At 32.6% G+C, this 15,336-nt stretch overlaps 1 protein-coding gene across 2 annotated transcripts in view; it reads right to left on the reverse strand.

Moving 5' to 3' along the window:
* The window catches only part of fndc1 (fibronectin type III domain containing 1), a 64,801-nt gene that overhangs the window by 43,957 nt on the left and 5,508 nt on the right, over positions 1-15,336 (reverse strand). The window contains exons 2-4 of one of the 2 annotated variants that reach the window (XM_087298341.1): positions 11,804-11,998; positions 11,622-11,708; positions 6,490-6,549 (exon numbers count right to left, since the gene is read on the reverse strand). In XM_087298341.1, the coding sequence (XP_087154467.1) occupies positions 6,490-6,549; positions 11,622-11,708; positions 11,804-11,998 (342 nt within the window). The remainder of the gene's footprint in view (positions 1-6,489; positions 6,550-11,621; positions 11,709-11,803; positions 11,999-15,336) is intronic. The other variant, XM_087298342.1, reaches the window with a different exon arrangement.

Below are 15,336 nucleotides of genomic sequence, written 5' to 3' on the forward strand. Positions count from 1 at the left end.
AAACAAATAAGACTTTCTCCTGAAGAAAAAATATTATCAGACATACTGTGACAATTTCCTTGCTCTGTTAAACATCATTTGGGAGATATTAAAAACAAAACAAAAATAAAAGGTAGGCTACTACTTCTGACTTCAACTGTCTCTTAATTTGTGTTCAACAGAAAAAAGAAACTCATAAAGGTTTAAAACATGTGAAGGATGAGTAAATGATTTACTTTTGAACCCTGCTATACTTCAGAGAGGACAAGTCATGTTCACAATCTCTTCTTCACCAGACAACATTGGAGAATATTGTGTAAAATAACAGAGACGTGAAGATTAGCTGAAGTGAGTACAGTTTATAGTCATGTGCACTCTGACTTCCTTTCTCTTATTGCTTTACTATAATCCCCCATCTGACAGGACTTGGCAGGCGAATGAGACAGTCAGACAGTCTTCCTCCTCTCTTTCCTTCAACACACTGCTTCACGCGCATCTCTCCCTCTGGTGCGCACTACATCCCAGAGAGCATAATGAAAAACACTGCCTCTTTTTTCATTTCTTCAATCATTCACAGATGATCAGTTGTAGTCACACTTGTCACACAGGTGGGTTATGACAGTTCAGCCAATGTGGCATTGAAAAGTATGGATATTTTTTGGTCAATGAGAGCCTATTTCACAGTGAGGTGAATAACAGGAGTGTCGATATACAACAAAATTTGATAAAACAACGATATAATAACTTGGCAATAGAACAACAATATGATACACGATTTCAGTGTTATTCAGCGAAGTTTAATAATTTTATTTTTAGTTTTAATTGCAAGGATTTATTTTCCATTTCATACAGATGTACAGTTTCATTTTTGCAGCTTGAAATTAATATTTTAGTTAATATTTCTTTTTCTGTTTAGAATAGAATTGAGCTTTTAATCGTCATATAAAGCATACTTTAGATGAGATGTGTGTATTTGTGTTAATAAAGCATTTATAAACATGCAAAGTAACTATATGCCTGATAAATAAGTTTTAAACATTTTCATTAACAGTTTATTAATCATTTATATGTTATAAATGTAAATAATAATTTTTATTTATTTTACAACTACTCTTTTAAACCACTTTTTAAACTACTCTTTTAAAAACCACCAACTACAGGTTTGTAAATAATGCAACACTTAAATTAGTACAAACACGAAAATGCAACCATTAAGCACATTATATAATGTACAGGTATGTGCTCATAAGTTGGAAATACAGCACCTGTAGCTGTATTTATAAACTGATTGCTAATGTATTATAATGTAGAGCTAATGCTTAACAAATAACAAATGATCTATTTCCCAATGCTTAATAAATGATTTAAAATGTGCAGTTATAATGAAGTAGCGAATAGACAGAACATTTCACTGCTATTTTAAGAGATTGATAAATCTAAATCAAGTGTTTTCATAGTGGCATGTAATATAAATGTGCATTCCTTGTACTGGTCAATATTTATTATTTTAATTAGGTCAGCATTTATATCAGTTATCAGCTTAAATATTTAAATATTTAATTTGTTAACATTTATATGTATCAGCCAGAATGTCCACATCAGTGCATTATTAAAATTTGTATCAACAAAGACTCACTATAAAAAATAAAAAGTTGAGTTAACTTAAAATTTTAAAGCAACCGACTGCAAAGCAATTGTGAGGTTATTCAACTTTAATGTTTGAAGTTGTGCCAAATATTTTTTCTAAGTTGAGTTAACTTAAAATTTTTAAACAACTGGCTGCAAAGAAATTTAGTTTATTCAAACTTATTTTTTAAGTTGAATGAAAAGGTAGGTTTAAGTCAAGTATACTTCATGGAATAAGTGGATTCAACTCAATTAAAAAAAAATATTATATTTCAACGACTGAAGCTTTAAAACTCAATATTTCTTTCCAACCAGTTGCTTTAAATTTTAAGTTAACTCAACTTTTAATGTCTGACAGTGCAGGAAGTAAAATTTACGTCTCCTCAACATATTTCATTATTATTATTAAACAAACAGTTCTAACAGTCCTTATACAATTTTAAATTTTGTTAACAATTTGTTAGTTGGAATTTTACAGTGCTGAAGAGAATAAAAAGAAGCAAAGGAAAGAAGGTAAGGAAGAAACAGCTTCTTGTGTTTCATACAGACTTTTTATGATTGTTTTGGCTAAACACAAGCTTTGCGTGCATGCTGAGGGACAACTTTATGATTGCTTTTGCATCACATGCTGAAAGCATAAGCTCTAACACACTGTATAACCCAACAGTCAACTTTATCAACTGAAATGAGTGTAGTTAACTCAAAATTTACTGAAGGTTGATTCTACTCATTTGAAAACTTTAACTTTAACTTAAATAGAGTAAGTTCACAGTACTTATATAGATTGGTGTTTTTTTTTTCAACTCAAATGGTTTGTAGCAATTGGTTTCCTCCAACAGTTTGAGTTCTGTTCATTTATAGGGTTTTACTATGCTCAAATTGCTTCGTATACTCAAATGGATTAAGTTCACAGTACTCATTATGATTAGTTTTAGAAGTCCTCAAATGGTTTGAGTTACCTTAATTTTTGGGGTTTTACAGTGCAGCATTATTAGCTCTTGTAAAAAGTTAGCTGTTGGTAAAAAGAAATGTCTGAACTGAACTGAAATGATAGCTAAAGCAACTACTTTTGTAGATAGCTATTCTCCCATTCATTCACTGTAAAAAAATTCTACTCAATTCAACTCAGTTTTTAAGGTAATGAGTTAATTAAATACCTCATTACTTCAACTTAAATGGAGTAAGTCCACAGTACTCATATAGATTAATTCAACTAAAATGGTTTGTAGCTATCGGTTCCTCAAACGGTTTGAGTTGCCTTAACTTTTTAGGATTTACAGTACTCAGTTGGCTTGAGTTCTCTTCATTTATCAGGTTTTACTGTGCTCAAAATGCTTCATTTACTCAAATGGACTAAGTCCACAGCACTTCTTAGGAACTTTAATGGTTTGTTGCAATCGGTTTCCTCAAACGGTTTAAATTACCCTAACCTTTTGGGTTTTACAGTGTAGAGTCCAACCAACACAGCTGATGCAGGCTGACATCTCCCTTGCCTTGAAACAGGTATAAAAGATACAGGCCCAAACCTCACTTTTTTTGTCCCTGTCCTGGATCCAAGTTCCAAAATTGTCTTCTGTTCCCACCCCTTGTGTCAGATTTGTTCATCAATTTTACAAATTATCTTTATAATTCTCTCTGTGGGAGGTTCTGGGTGCTATAATAAGCTCCAGGTTGCACTGACTGGACCAGAGTTACCATGTCCATATGTGTATTCAGCTGGTCTACATGTGGATCTGCTCTCAAAAGTTTGTCCCACTTACTTCTACTGCCAAAGTGATGACAAAGAGATGATAGCACAACAATAGTGGCTGTGAAACAAAATTGAGCTTTTCCTGCCACATTCTTACCACATCACGCTCAAGAAACCAATGACATGAAGCATATGTCTTTTGTTAACCCAACGGAAAGGCTAGAGAACAATCAGAGCAACGCTATGGTAACATCATTACAATTGCAATAGCAAAAAAACAAACATGGAATGGATAAAATTGAGCATTCCAGCAGCTCATGTCTGTGCCACACAACCACACACAGACACATGAACACAAACATACACACATAACATGATGTACTCTGAAATACATGCAAAAAAAAATCATACTTCTCTAAAATGTAAAAAAAAATTTTGATTGCTTCAACTGAAGAGAATTTTTGTTAGCTACAAGGAGTGAGTAGAGCTCTCTTGATGTAATCAAGTTTACTCCTGAATTGTGTTGTGGATAAAGTATAGGCTAAATCATAAAATGTCATCCAAGTAATATGACACAATGCATAAACATATATATATATATATACATACATATTATTTTATATTATATTCAGCAGTCTACATGTGTTTGTTTTCACATCGTTTGGGAAATATCACAATATACTATAATATAATGTATATATAATATAATGTTGAACTAACAAAAGATACATTTAAACAGACTTTACGCCTCTTGGTGGAGCTAAATGCATTTTAAATCCCATTATTCCGCATTTTGTCCAGGATATTACACTTAAAATGGATATAAAACTCAAAAAAGATTCACATGAAAATAAGGAAATCACAGTATGCCATTTCCATGTACTGAACACTTGCCTAGGTGTATCCAGATTTTCCTTCTGTGGCACTGCTAAACCTCAGTGTTCACTTATTCAGCATTATAGCCAATAGAGACATATTAACATTTGTAGAACAATGTCAATTGTAAAATTATAAAAATAATTCTTAAAATAAAAGTGACTTACAATAAGTCTACACATGTAATGGTTTCATTCTTTATCATCAAGACAAATAATATATTACTATATACAGATAAAGTCAGAATTATTAGCCCCCCTTTAATTTTTTTCTTTTTTAAATATTTCCCAATTAATGTTTAACAGAGCAAGGAAATTTTCACAGTATGTCTGATTTTTTTTTTTAATTCAGGAGAAAGTCTTATTTGTTTTATTTTGGCTAGAATCAAAGCAGTTTTAATTTTTTTTTAAATACCATTTTAAGGTCAAAATTATTAGCCCCTTTAAGCTATATTTTTCTGATAGTCTACAGAACAAACCATCATTATACAACTTGCCTAACTACCCTAACCTGCCTAGCTAACCTTATTAACCTATTTAGGCCTTTAAATGTCTCTTTAAGCTGTATAGAAGTGTCTTGAAAAATATCTAGTAAAATATTATTTACTGTCATCATGGCAAAGATCAAATAAATCAGTTATTAGAAATGAGTTATTAAAACTATTATGATTAGAAATGTTTTTTTGAAAAAATCTTCTCTTTGTTAAACAGAAATCGGGGAAAAAAATAAACAGGGGGGCTACTAATTCAGGGGGCTAATGATTCTGACTTCAACTGTGTATTACTGCATGTAAATAACGTTAATCAAAGTAAAAGTTAGATTTATTGTCAATTCAACCACATGCACATGTCATACAGTGAATTGAAATTGCATTACTCTCAGACCCTATAGGTGCATATAGTATTAATACAAAAAGTAGAGTTTTAAAGAAAAAATAACAATAAATGCAATTACACACATAATTTAAAATATAAGTAAAAATAAAAATTGTAGACAATACAATTTCAATTAAGAGCACATGGAGTGCAAATCAGAGATGTGCAGATGCAAAACAGTATTTAGAGTAAAAGGCTTGTAAATATTATAAAGTGACAATGTCTTAATAATATACAGGGAGATAGTATGAGGTAAGTAGCAGTCCTGAATTATAAATATGATAAAGTGTCAGTGTGTTAATAATACACAGGGAGGTAGTATAAGTAATATTCTGTGAATAAGGAAGAACTCACGTTTTTAAACAACTAGTATTTTAATGTTAGGTAGCATTTAGTCATTAAGTTAACTTCTAGCCCCACACATCCCCAAATAAAATCATTGTAATCTGTAGCATATTTTAGTGAGGTGTGCTGGAACACCGATCACATGTTTGTCTGTCGGTTTGTCTGTGGGATTCTTCAATTTATGAGTTTTCGTCTGTGTTACTCCTGAGATCACAGGAAACTAAACCTTTCTTCATTTGGTTTAAATCTGAGATTCCTTCTTCCCTTTGGAGGGCTCACAAGTACTGAGTCTGGCTTCAAGTGTACTCAGTGGAATCATAAAGAAGAGAAATAAAAGCTTTGATTTAACAAATTTACAACTGACAAACTGCCACTGTCTTTCCAGGAACGTGGGGTATCAGAGGTCTCTCTCTCTCTCTGGCATTCAAACACACATCCAAGCTTTAAACGTCTCATGGGTAACACAACATAGATGTTTTCCACAAGCCTGCATGTCTGAAATCTGCCATTTACCATCAATGTACAAAAACAACAAAGAACTGAAATAGTGTTGGTGGCACAGTGATTTAGTGGTTAGCACTGTTACTTCACAGCAAAAAGTCACTGGTTCGAGTCCCAGCTGGCGTAGGTTGGCATTTCTGTTTAGAGTTTGCATGTTCTCCCTGTGTTCAAGTGGGTTTTCTTCGGGTGCTCAGGTTACCCCCACAGACCAAAGACATGCCCTATAGGTAAACGGAATTAACTAAATTGACCGTAGTATATGTGTGTGTGTGTGAATATGAGAGTGCATGGGTGTTTCCCAGTACTGGGTTGCAGCTGGAAAGGCATCTGCTGTTTAAAACATATGCTGCATAAGTTGGCTGTTCATTAAGCTATGGTGACTCCTGATAAAGGGACTAAGCCGAAGGAAAATGAATGAATATTTTGCCTAAGAGATCTATCTAAACAACATTTTTTAATGCAGTTATGATAAAACTAGTAGTGCTGTGCATTCCAAGAAGGTTGGCTGGACTTAAAATTGTATTTTACTCCCCATTAAGAGGTGCTAAACTGACTGAAGTGCATTAATCATTTGTAGAGAAAGAATAGGTATTTTACCTGGAGAGGATCTGTTGAAAGGCTCGACTGCAAAGCCATCCAGTTTCACCCACTCTCCCCCTGTAGAAAGAAAGAGCAATATAAGGATGCATGATGTATCAGCAACATATTTGTTCTTTTTATTTGTAATGTTTAGGTTGAATTGCTTTCAGTATAGATCAATATTTAATTAACTACATATGTACTTGTTGTTATTTTTCAAGCTGTATTTTATTCCTGTGAGGGAAAAATTGTATTTCTGAAATTTATTCTGAAATTTATTATCAATGTTGACAAAAATTTGAGTCATTAAATGCAGTGAAAAAAATGTGTTATTTATACAATGTCTTAAACAAATGTCATGCTGTCTTTCATGTGTTTTCTAATTTTTTAAATAAAAAATATGTAATTCATTTTTGGCCAGAGGAGTAATGGTCGTGTCCAATTGAGCCTGGTTCCTCTCAAGGTTTTTTTCTTCAATCATCATTTGGTGAAGTTTTGTTCCTCGCCACGGTCGACACTGGCTTGCTTAATTTGGGACTTGTGGAGCTGTGCATCAATGGAACGGATTTGCTCTTCAGTGTTTAAACTTTCAGCAGTGAAATTTAAACCACACTGAACTGAACTAAACTTAACTTCAACTCTGAAAACTGGACTGCCACTGTTTCAATGTACTAGAACTTTGACACAATCTTGGACACAATCTACATTGTAAAAGTGCTATAAAAAATAAAGATGAATTGAATTGAATTTATTCATTTTTTTTATTCTGAAAAAAAAAATTAATTTTGTCAATTTATTGAAACAGTAAAGTCAGCTATAATTTCACAATAGATTTCTGTCAAATAAATACTTTTTAACTTTCTTTGCAAAATTATACATTAATGATTATTAGTGTATAATAATGTTACATATATTTTCTATTGAGCAGGAAATCTAGCCAGATCAGTCTCAAAAATATTATATTCACATTTACAAAATCTAATTCGTAAATTTAAAACAATTCATAAATGCGCAAATCAAATTCATGAATTCAAAATACTATTTGAAAATGCGCAAATCCAATTCGTAAATTCAAAACACAATTCGTAAATATGCAAATCCAATCCGCTGATTCAAAATTCAATTCATGCATGTGCAAATCTAATTCGTAATTTCAAAACACAATTTGTAACTGCACAAATCCAGTTTATTCAGGGAAATATTTATCATTTTTACTAGTAAATCCACACATTGTTTTTAGAAATTACAAATTGAATTTAAACATTTTTAAATTTGCTAATTGGATTTTGTAAATGTGAATTGCGCGGTGCATGAATAAGTTTTATTTTTGCAAACTTATTATTTTTGAGACTGATCTGGCTCCATAGAAATCAGCATATTAAAGTGATTTCTGATGAAGCAGAAAAGTACGATATTACTGTTTTTGATAATGCATTTTGTATGAAATCCCACCTTTGTGAGAAGAAAAGACTTCTTTTAAAAACATTACCATTTTAAAACCTTTGAATGGTAATGTTAAACTTAGCACATGATGCATTACATAATACAAATGCATGCAGCTATCCTTAAAACAGGGAGCTGTAACACCAAATATGTTTACTACTGGTACAATCATCCTCAGCCAAGGAAATTTATGATCTGTTTGCAGGATTATTAATGTGCTTTTCTATTATGACAGATGGTTTGGGGAAAGTGCTGTGGGACGTGCAGAAATATGCCCAAATCCTGTTTGTTGGAGACGGACGTAGACGTACTGAAAAAAAATTTATGTGGCGTACGTTAGATGAGTGACTGGCTACCACAACACAAGGCTTAAGGCTCTTGACTCGAGCTTTGCGTTGGATACAAAAACAAGGACTGGCCACATAAATGCTCTATCTTTGGGGATTTCAGGCTCTCCAGATGCCAGCAGCGAATGGAGTTATTTGAAAAACAGAAACCACTATATAACCCTACATGCTCCAGACTGTGAGCATGTGAGTTCGTGTTCAGTCTGGTTTCAGGTTTTGAAATGAAACTATAAGGAAAGAGAGTTTAACATTTATAAATACCTTTCTTGTAAAAGCCCTGTAATAATGTGTTTGAGTCTAACAAGTGTAAATTAGGGATGCTAATAAAAGTCTATATTTAGATTTACAGTTTTTCTTGTTTGCTAAAGAAACTAGGATCCACTCCATTTTCCTCATCACTATCCCAGCAGAGCAGAAGACATGTCTTGCAAATGTGTAAACTCTTTCTCATTGTGTTGACACATTTTTCCCAACTTTTTTCAAAACAGTTAACACGGATGTCATTCAAGCAGTCCAAACTCCATTGTTTTAGTTATGGTAATTAAACAGAAACCATCTATTCCTAACCATTAAAAACTACCAAGATCAGTTTGAAATCACTGAAGCACTGTTTTGACACTCCTTCACACAAATTTACAATTAGCAATCAGTCTGCAAACCTTAAAAACGCTGGAAGGTCTGGGTTGTTCTGTGCCAGCATGGATGGAGGAGGTCAGTGGCTATGTCTTAAACTCCCAATAGATTTGACTGTATATTGGTTTAGATGTGTTTTCTCTAATATTTACAGTATGTTATTTTTTTTACAGTATTTCAGTTTTCAGCCACTGTTTGAAAAATATCATGAATTCAATATAAATTTAATCAAATCATTTCTTATTCTGGATCCAATTCTTTGCAAAAAGGCAAATTTGACAGCCCAAATAGAAAGACAACAAATGGCATTGGCAATAGGCTACAATGGCAAGCAATGTCAAACAGATTCACACTGAGTTCTGTATTTTGTATTTTGTTGTCCATTGTGTAATGATAAATTGAAAGAGCTCATATACTTGTTTGCAAGTTGTGCTGTTTGAAGGCAAAATTAGCTTTTGTTGCATATTTTAAAGGTTTTGACACAGTATGTGTGTTTTGCAAGCAAAATTTTGATCATGAGTGCCGCTGATTAGGCTTGTGTGTTAATTGTTTTGAAAATGTGGAGTTTCAGTTGACGGCTGCATCAAAGCAATCATGAAAAACGGTAATGACACTAACATACTGTACTCTGAGCATGAGGAAAGAAAGGTTTGCATGCTGTCTGTTTTCAATTAAAAAAAAAAAGAAATCCATAATTTATTTACTGTTCTTACTGTTGGGGTCAGTATTTTTATTCAGAATATATGTATTTTTGTAAAGGTACTTTAAATTGATTGATAGTAACAGTAAAGAAATATCGGTAACACTATAATAATTACATACTATAAATCATTTATTAAGCATTAGCAAATAGTCAATTCTTTAACAGTTGTTAGTAAGCAGTTTATAACTGCAGATACAAATGCTCTATATTTGACATACATTTATAATGTGTTTAATGATTGTGTTTTCATACATTGTGAATGATTATTTTTTCATTACTAAATTAAGTATTGCATCTTTTGCAAACCAGTAATTTGAGAGAAGTTGTTTTTTTTAAAGATTATTCAGAATGAGTAAGTAAATGATTAATAAACTATTTAAATTAACATTTATATATCTTATTATTCAGGCATTTATTTTTTAATTTGTAAGTTAATAACTGCTTTGTTAACCTCATATTTTTTGTGACCTAATCTAAAGTGAGGACAATTTATGCTTTATAAATCCCTAATAAATGACAATTAAAGGCTCAGTACATTCCAGACAGGAAAAATATAAATAAACGACTTTATTCAGTTCTATTCATTTGAAGATACACAAATGAAACTGAATAAAATTAAAAATAAACCCTTGCAACCTTAACTAAAATATAATTACTGTGCAGTTTAAACATTGCTAAATAATATTGAAATGTTATATCATAATATATTGGTAAATTATTATATTGTTGGTATTGTTTTATCCAGTTTTATTTTATATTTTGACACTCCTGTTATTCGACAATGTTTAAACTTTACAGGAATTTTACTATTTAGATAAGATTGCAGAGATGTATTGTTTATTTGATACTGAACCTTTCATTATCATTTATTAAAGCAGAAATAGTCCTCACTTTAGATTAGGTCACAAAACTAAAGTTGAGTTAATAAAGCATTAATTAACATACAAATGAACTATTACAATATGCCTGAATAATAAGATATATAAATGTTGATTTGAATAGTTTATCAATCATTTACTAACTCATTTTGAATGATCCTAAAAAACACCAACTACTCCTAAAAACAAATGACTTGTAAATAATGCAATGCTTAATTTAGTCATGAAAAATATTCAACAGTAACAAAGTATGAAGTAACAATTATTAAGCATATTTTAAATGTCAAAAAACTGCTTACAAACATCTATTAATGTACAGTTAATGCTTAACAAATAACGAATTCACTATTTGCTTATGCTTAATAGATGATTCATAGTGCGTAGTGATTATAACGTGTTAACGACATGTCTAATGTTTTAATGGATATCTTTTTTCAAATAAATGCTTTTTTTTTTTTTATTAAAAGTATCCTGAAAAAAAAACATGTTGATTTTGTGCATCAGTTTATTGATTTAATGCATCTTTGCTAACAAACAATATTCATCTTTTTCTGAATTCTGAAAAAAAAGCACAACACTGATAATAACAGTAATATTTCTTCAGCACCAAATGAGCATATTAAAATGATTAAATTTTCAGCTAAAACGGCAAGCCTTTTAATAAGCATTTTGGCCAATTATTTACACAACAAAGCTGTTTTGGGCTCTGACGATGCAAATCTATTTCCAAGAGGATGTTTTTGCAATTTAAAAATCAAATAAATCACAAGGGCACAATTTTTTGAAAACAGGTGACGTTAAGCTCATGCAAAATATCTGTTATGTGCAAGTATATCAGAAAAAAACAACAATGGCACACAGGACATTAAATGTACATGCTTATTGCTTATATTTGTCTTAACTGGTCTGGCATGCAAAATACAGCAATTATTTGTCATGTTCTGTGTAAATGGGTAATGCTAATGTAAATGGAAAAACATTCATTGCTGTTATGTAAACAAACCCTTAATTTCTCTCCTCATAAAAGCATGCTGTATATGATTGATGTGCATACTGTGATTTATAAGTATATCCATGCACCATTGTACCACAGAGAAGAGAAGAGAGACGACAGAGAAGCATGCAAGTCTCTCTCTACACACACACCTCCTGGAGTCTCTGCCCTGTAGACAGGTTTACTCATCCCGTCCTTATTCTCTGCACTCATCTTGAGAAAATGCAGGACTCCAGGCTCTAAAACAACACAACATGCACATGAGAGCCTGACATAGTGCTCAATGTGAGTCTCTAACGTTTCATTTGCAGAAAAAAATGATGTGCGCTCTCACCTACGTCCTCCAGTAACTCTGAGCGTCTGTCTTTGTCCACAGTGACGTAGCGCAGTGACTTCATGGACTTTCCATAGCCGATGCTGTAGCTGTCAACAGGCTGTCCGTCCAGCTCGCTCGGCGGATCCCAGGTGACCTTCAGCCCTTTATCCACTGAGGTCAGCTTCACATTACGTGGTGGTAGTGGCTTAGAACCTGATAGAGTGAGTAAAGTTGTCTGTCATTGTCATGAGTTTGTCACTAAATTCAGCAAATCCACCAAAAATCTAACATCTTTAGTTTTAAAAGCGGTCACATTTCATTTTGATGGTCCCTTTGTTTAATTTAAGTTACATTGCAAGTAATTCTCATTAGATTATAAGTAGACTGTTAGGTTGGGGTTTGGGCTAGGGTTGGGGTTCGTGTAAGTTGACATGTACTTTTTTCTTATAGTCAATTAAATGTCTGTACAGTTAAAGGGGCAGTATCAACAGATATTATTATTGTCACCGACTCGGTCCCAGTCACTCCCCTCGCTGGCCAGCAGAGGCCGCCATCTCCGGACTTCTAGCATTACATCATCCACTTACGCTGATTGTGCACACACCTGTCCTGAATCTGGTTAACGACCCACGTACCCTATATAAGCCGCACACAAACACTTATTCAGTGCGAAGTCTTGTTTAGCCCCAGCCAGCATTTCTGAGCGTTATTCCCTGCCTGATTCCTCGTGCATTACTCCAGCCTGTTTCTGACTCTGCTTCGCCTTCTGCCTGCCCACGACCCACGCCTGATACACGGACTCTGATATTCGCTGCCTGCCCACGACCCACGCCTGATACACGGACTCTGATACTCACTGCCTGCCCACGACCCACGCCTGATACACGGACTCTGATACTCGCAGCCTGCCCTCGACCAATGCCTGGTAAAGCCCTCTGTGTCTGTTCACCGCCGGTCTTGATTCTTCATAGACTATTTTTGATGTGTGTTTGCACTTTAGTGCATATTGTGTGTTTGAGTGATAGCTTGACTAATAAATACTGCATAATGGATCCCTCCATGTCAGTCTCCTCGTTACAATTATCTTGATACTGATATATCAGTATCAAGCAGACAGTCTACTAATACTCAAATGAACATCAAAATAAAGTGTTGCCTTAAAGGCAAACATTTAATTGAACTATTTCTTGCAGAATTTCAGTTTTTAAAATAATTCATGAAACGTTGCCAGATTTTATAAAATTTGTCTTTGGAGAATCTGATTTTCTCCAGTTCCAAATGTTTCATTACATCCCTCATCAGATTTAAATGTATAAATGCTGGAGCAGCTTTCTGTTTCCAGTTTAGTAAAATTAACCTTCTTGTTAGTAGACAGACAAATGGAACTGTTTTGTTCTGTACTGTTTTTATTAAACTCGCAAACAGTAGTGCCAAGAACTGCGATACGAGAATCTGGATCTATTGGGTTTTTAGTGATATTACGAATTTTTTTTAATTTATGGTAATATATTAAACTTTTAGTTTATCATAGAATTCTGAAAAAGCAAGTACAAGACTGATAATAATAGTAATATGTCTCCAGCAGCAAGTCAGCATATTAAAATTATTTATTACTACACAGTTTTCAGCTAAAACGCCAAGCCTTTTAATAAGCATTTTGGCCTAATTACTAATACTCAAATGAACATCAAAATAAAGTATTATCTTTTTAAAATTTATATCTTAAAATTTATGTTTTTGCAGAATTTATGTTTTTAAAATAATCTATGAAAAGTTTTATTAAATTTGTCTGAATTTGAATCTGATTTTCTCCAGTTCCAAATGTTTCATTACATCCCTCATTAGATGTACATATACTGTATGCTGGAGCAGCTTTCTGTTTCCATTTGAGTAATATTAACCTTCATGCAAGTAGACAGACTAATAGAACTGTTTTGTTCTGTACTGCTTTTAGTTAAATCAGTAGAACTGCGATATGGGGATCTGGATCTATTGGCTTTTGACCTACTTTTGAGAATGTTAGAAAAATATTTTCCCAGCAGTTCCAAAACATATGAGCCAGTGATGCCGATTCTAGCCCACAACGATTACATGCAGGGTCCACTTCCAGAAAGTTTTTGTTTGGATCAATGTAAATGATGTATTACATTAAATTGTATGCCTTGCACATATGATCTGTGGGTCTGTTCAAGGGTATCTCCCATTGCTCATCCATGATTTCAACACCTAAATCGTACTCCCAGGAAGATTTTAGGTATTCTAAAGTAAACTACACTGTAAAACCTTTAACCATTGTTTTACAATAATTTGCCTAATTACCCTAACCTGCCTAGTTAACCTAGTTAAGCCTTTAAATGTCACTTTAAGCTGTACAGGTGTCTTGAAAATTATCTAGTCAAATAGTGTGTACTGTCATCATGGTAAAGATAAAATAAATCAGTTATGAGAAATTAGTTATTAAAACTATTATGTTTAGAAATGTGTTAAAAAAAATCTTCTCTCCATTAAACAAAAATTGGGGAAAAAAATAAACAGGGGGGCTAATAATTCAGGGGGGCTAATAATTCTGACTTCAACTGTAGATGCTCTTTGCACTAAAATCTAATCCCAGAAAAGTTCATTGGGGAACCAGAAATTGTGCTCAAATGCATTTTTGTAGTTAAAAAAATGCATGGTCTAAAGATGATATTTCAAAAGCTTTAACTAATTAGTTTGTTCAAAAGTGCTCACTTTGTAGCAACTATAAGCCCTTGATGCAAACTACTGTGGATATTACACAAAGTAGAGCTTTTCAGTAAACTTTCATCATCATCAAGTCACAAAAAGCATACTAAAGTGTAGGGTGCCATTTAGGGCTGATCCAGCTTTGCAGTTTCCAGTCTCCAGAATATGCATTTGGAGTATGAATGGACATCAGTGGAACAAAAAATGTAGTGTGATGACCCCTTTACTACACAAGTTATTGTTTGATGCATATGTGAACCAAGCTTTTGGTTTTAAAAGTTATTTTAACATATCTAATTTTAGTTTAATTTAGTTTAAATGGGTTTGAATGGTCTTCAATGTAATATTATTTTAGTTTTTTTAATTTCTATTTTAGTTAGCACACAATTAAATACATTTTCTTATTCAACTTTGTATTTAGATATGTATTTTTTCATTTTTATATTTCCAGATTACACATACACTTATTCTTATAAGAAATATTTTAATTATATTACATTATTATATTATATTATATTATATTATATTATATTATATTATATTATATTATATTATATTATATTATATTACTTTATATTATTTTATTAACAATTAAGAACAATTACTGAAAATATTTTTTCGGATATGGTTACTTTACACAATATAGTTTAAAATAATTTAGTTTTTGATATTTTGTAATGGGGTTTAAATTTTGTTTTCCAAGGTTGCAATATTTCTTTAGGCAACTAAAACCACCCCAAGATGGAAAAATTGGATGGATGGATTTTGGGATTTTGTCAATCACAATGTTCTCCCTGTTGGTGTGTCTGCTGGAGCTTGTTTTTGCA

The sequence above is a fragment of the Danio rerio genome, chromosome 20 (assembly GCF_052040795.2).
Source record: "Danio rerio strain M-AB ecotype USA chromosome 20, GRCz13ab, whole genome shotgun sequence".
NCBI classification, from domain to species: Eukaryota; Metazoa; Chordata; class Actinopteri; order Cypriniformes; family Danionidae; genus Danio; species Danio rerio.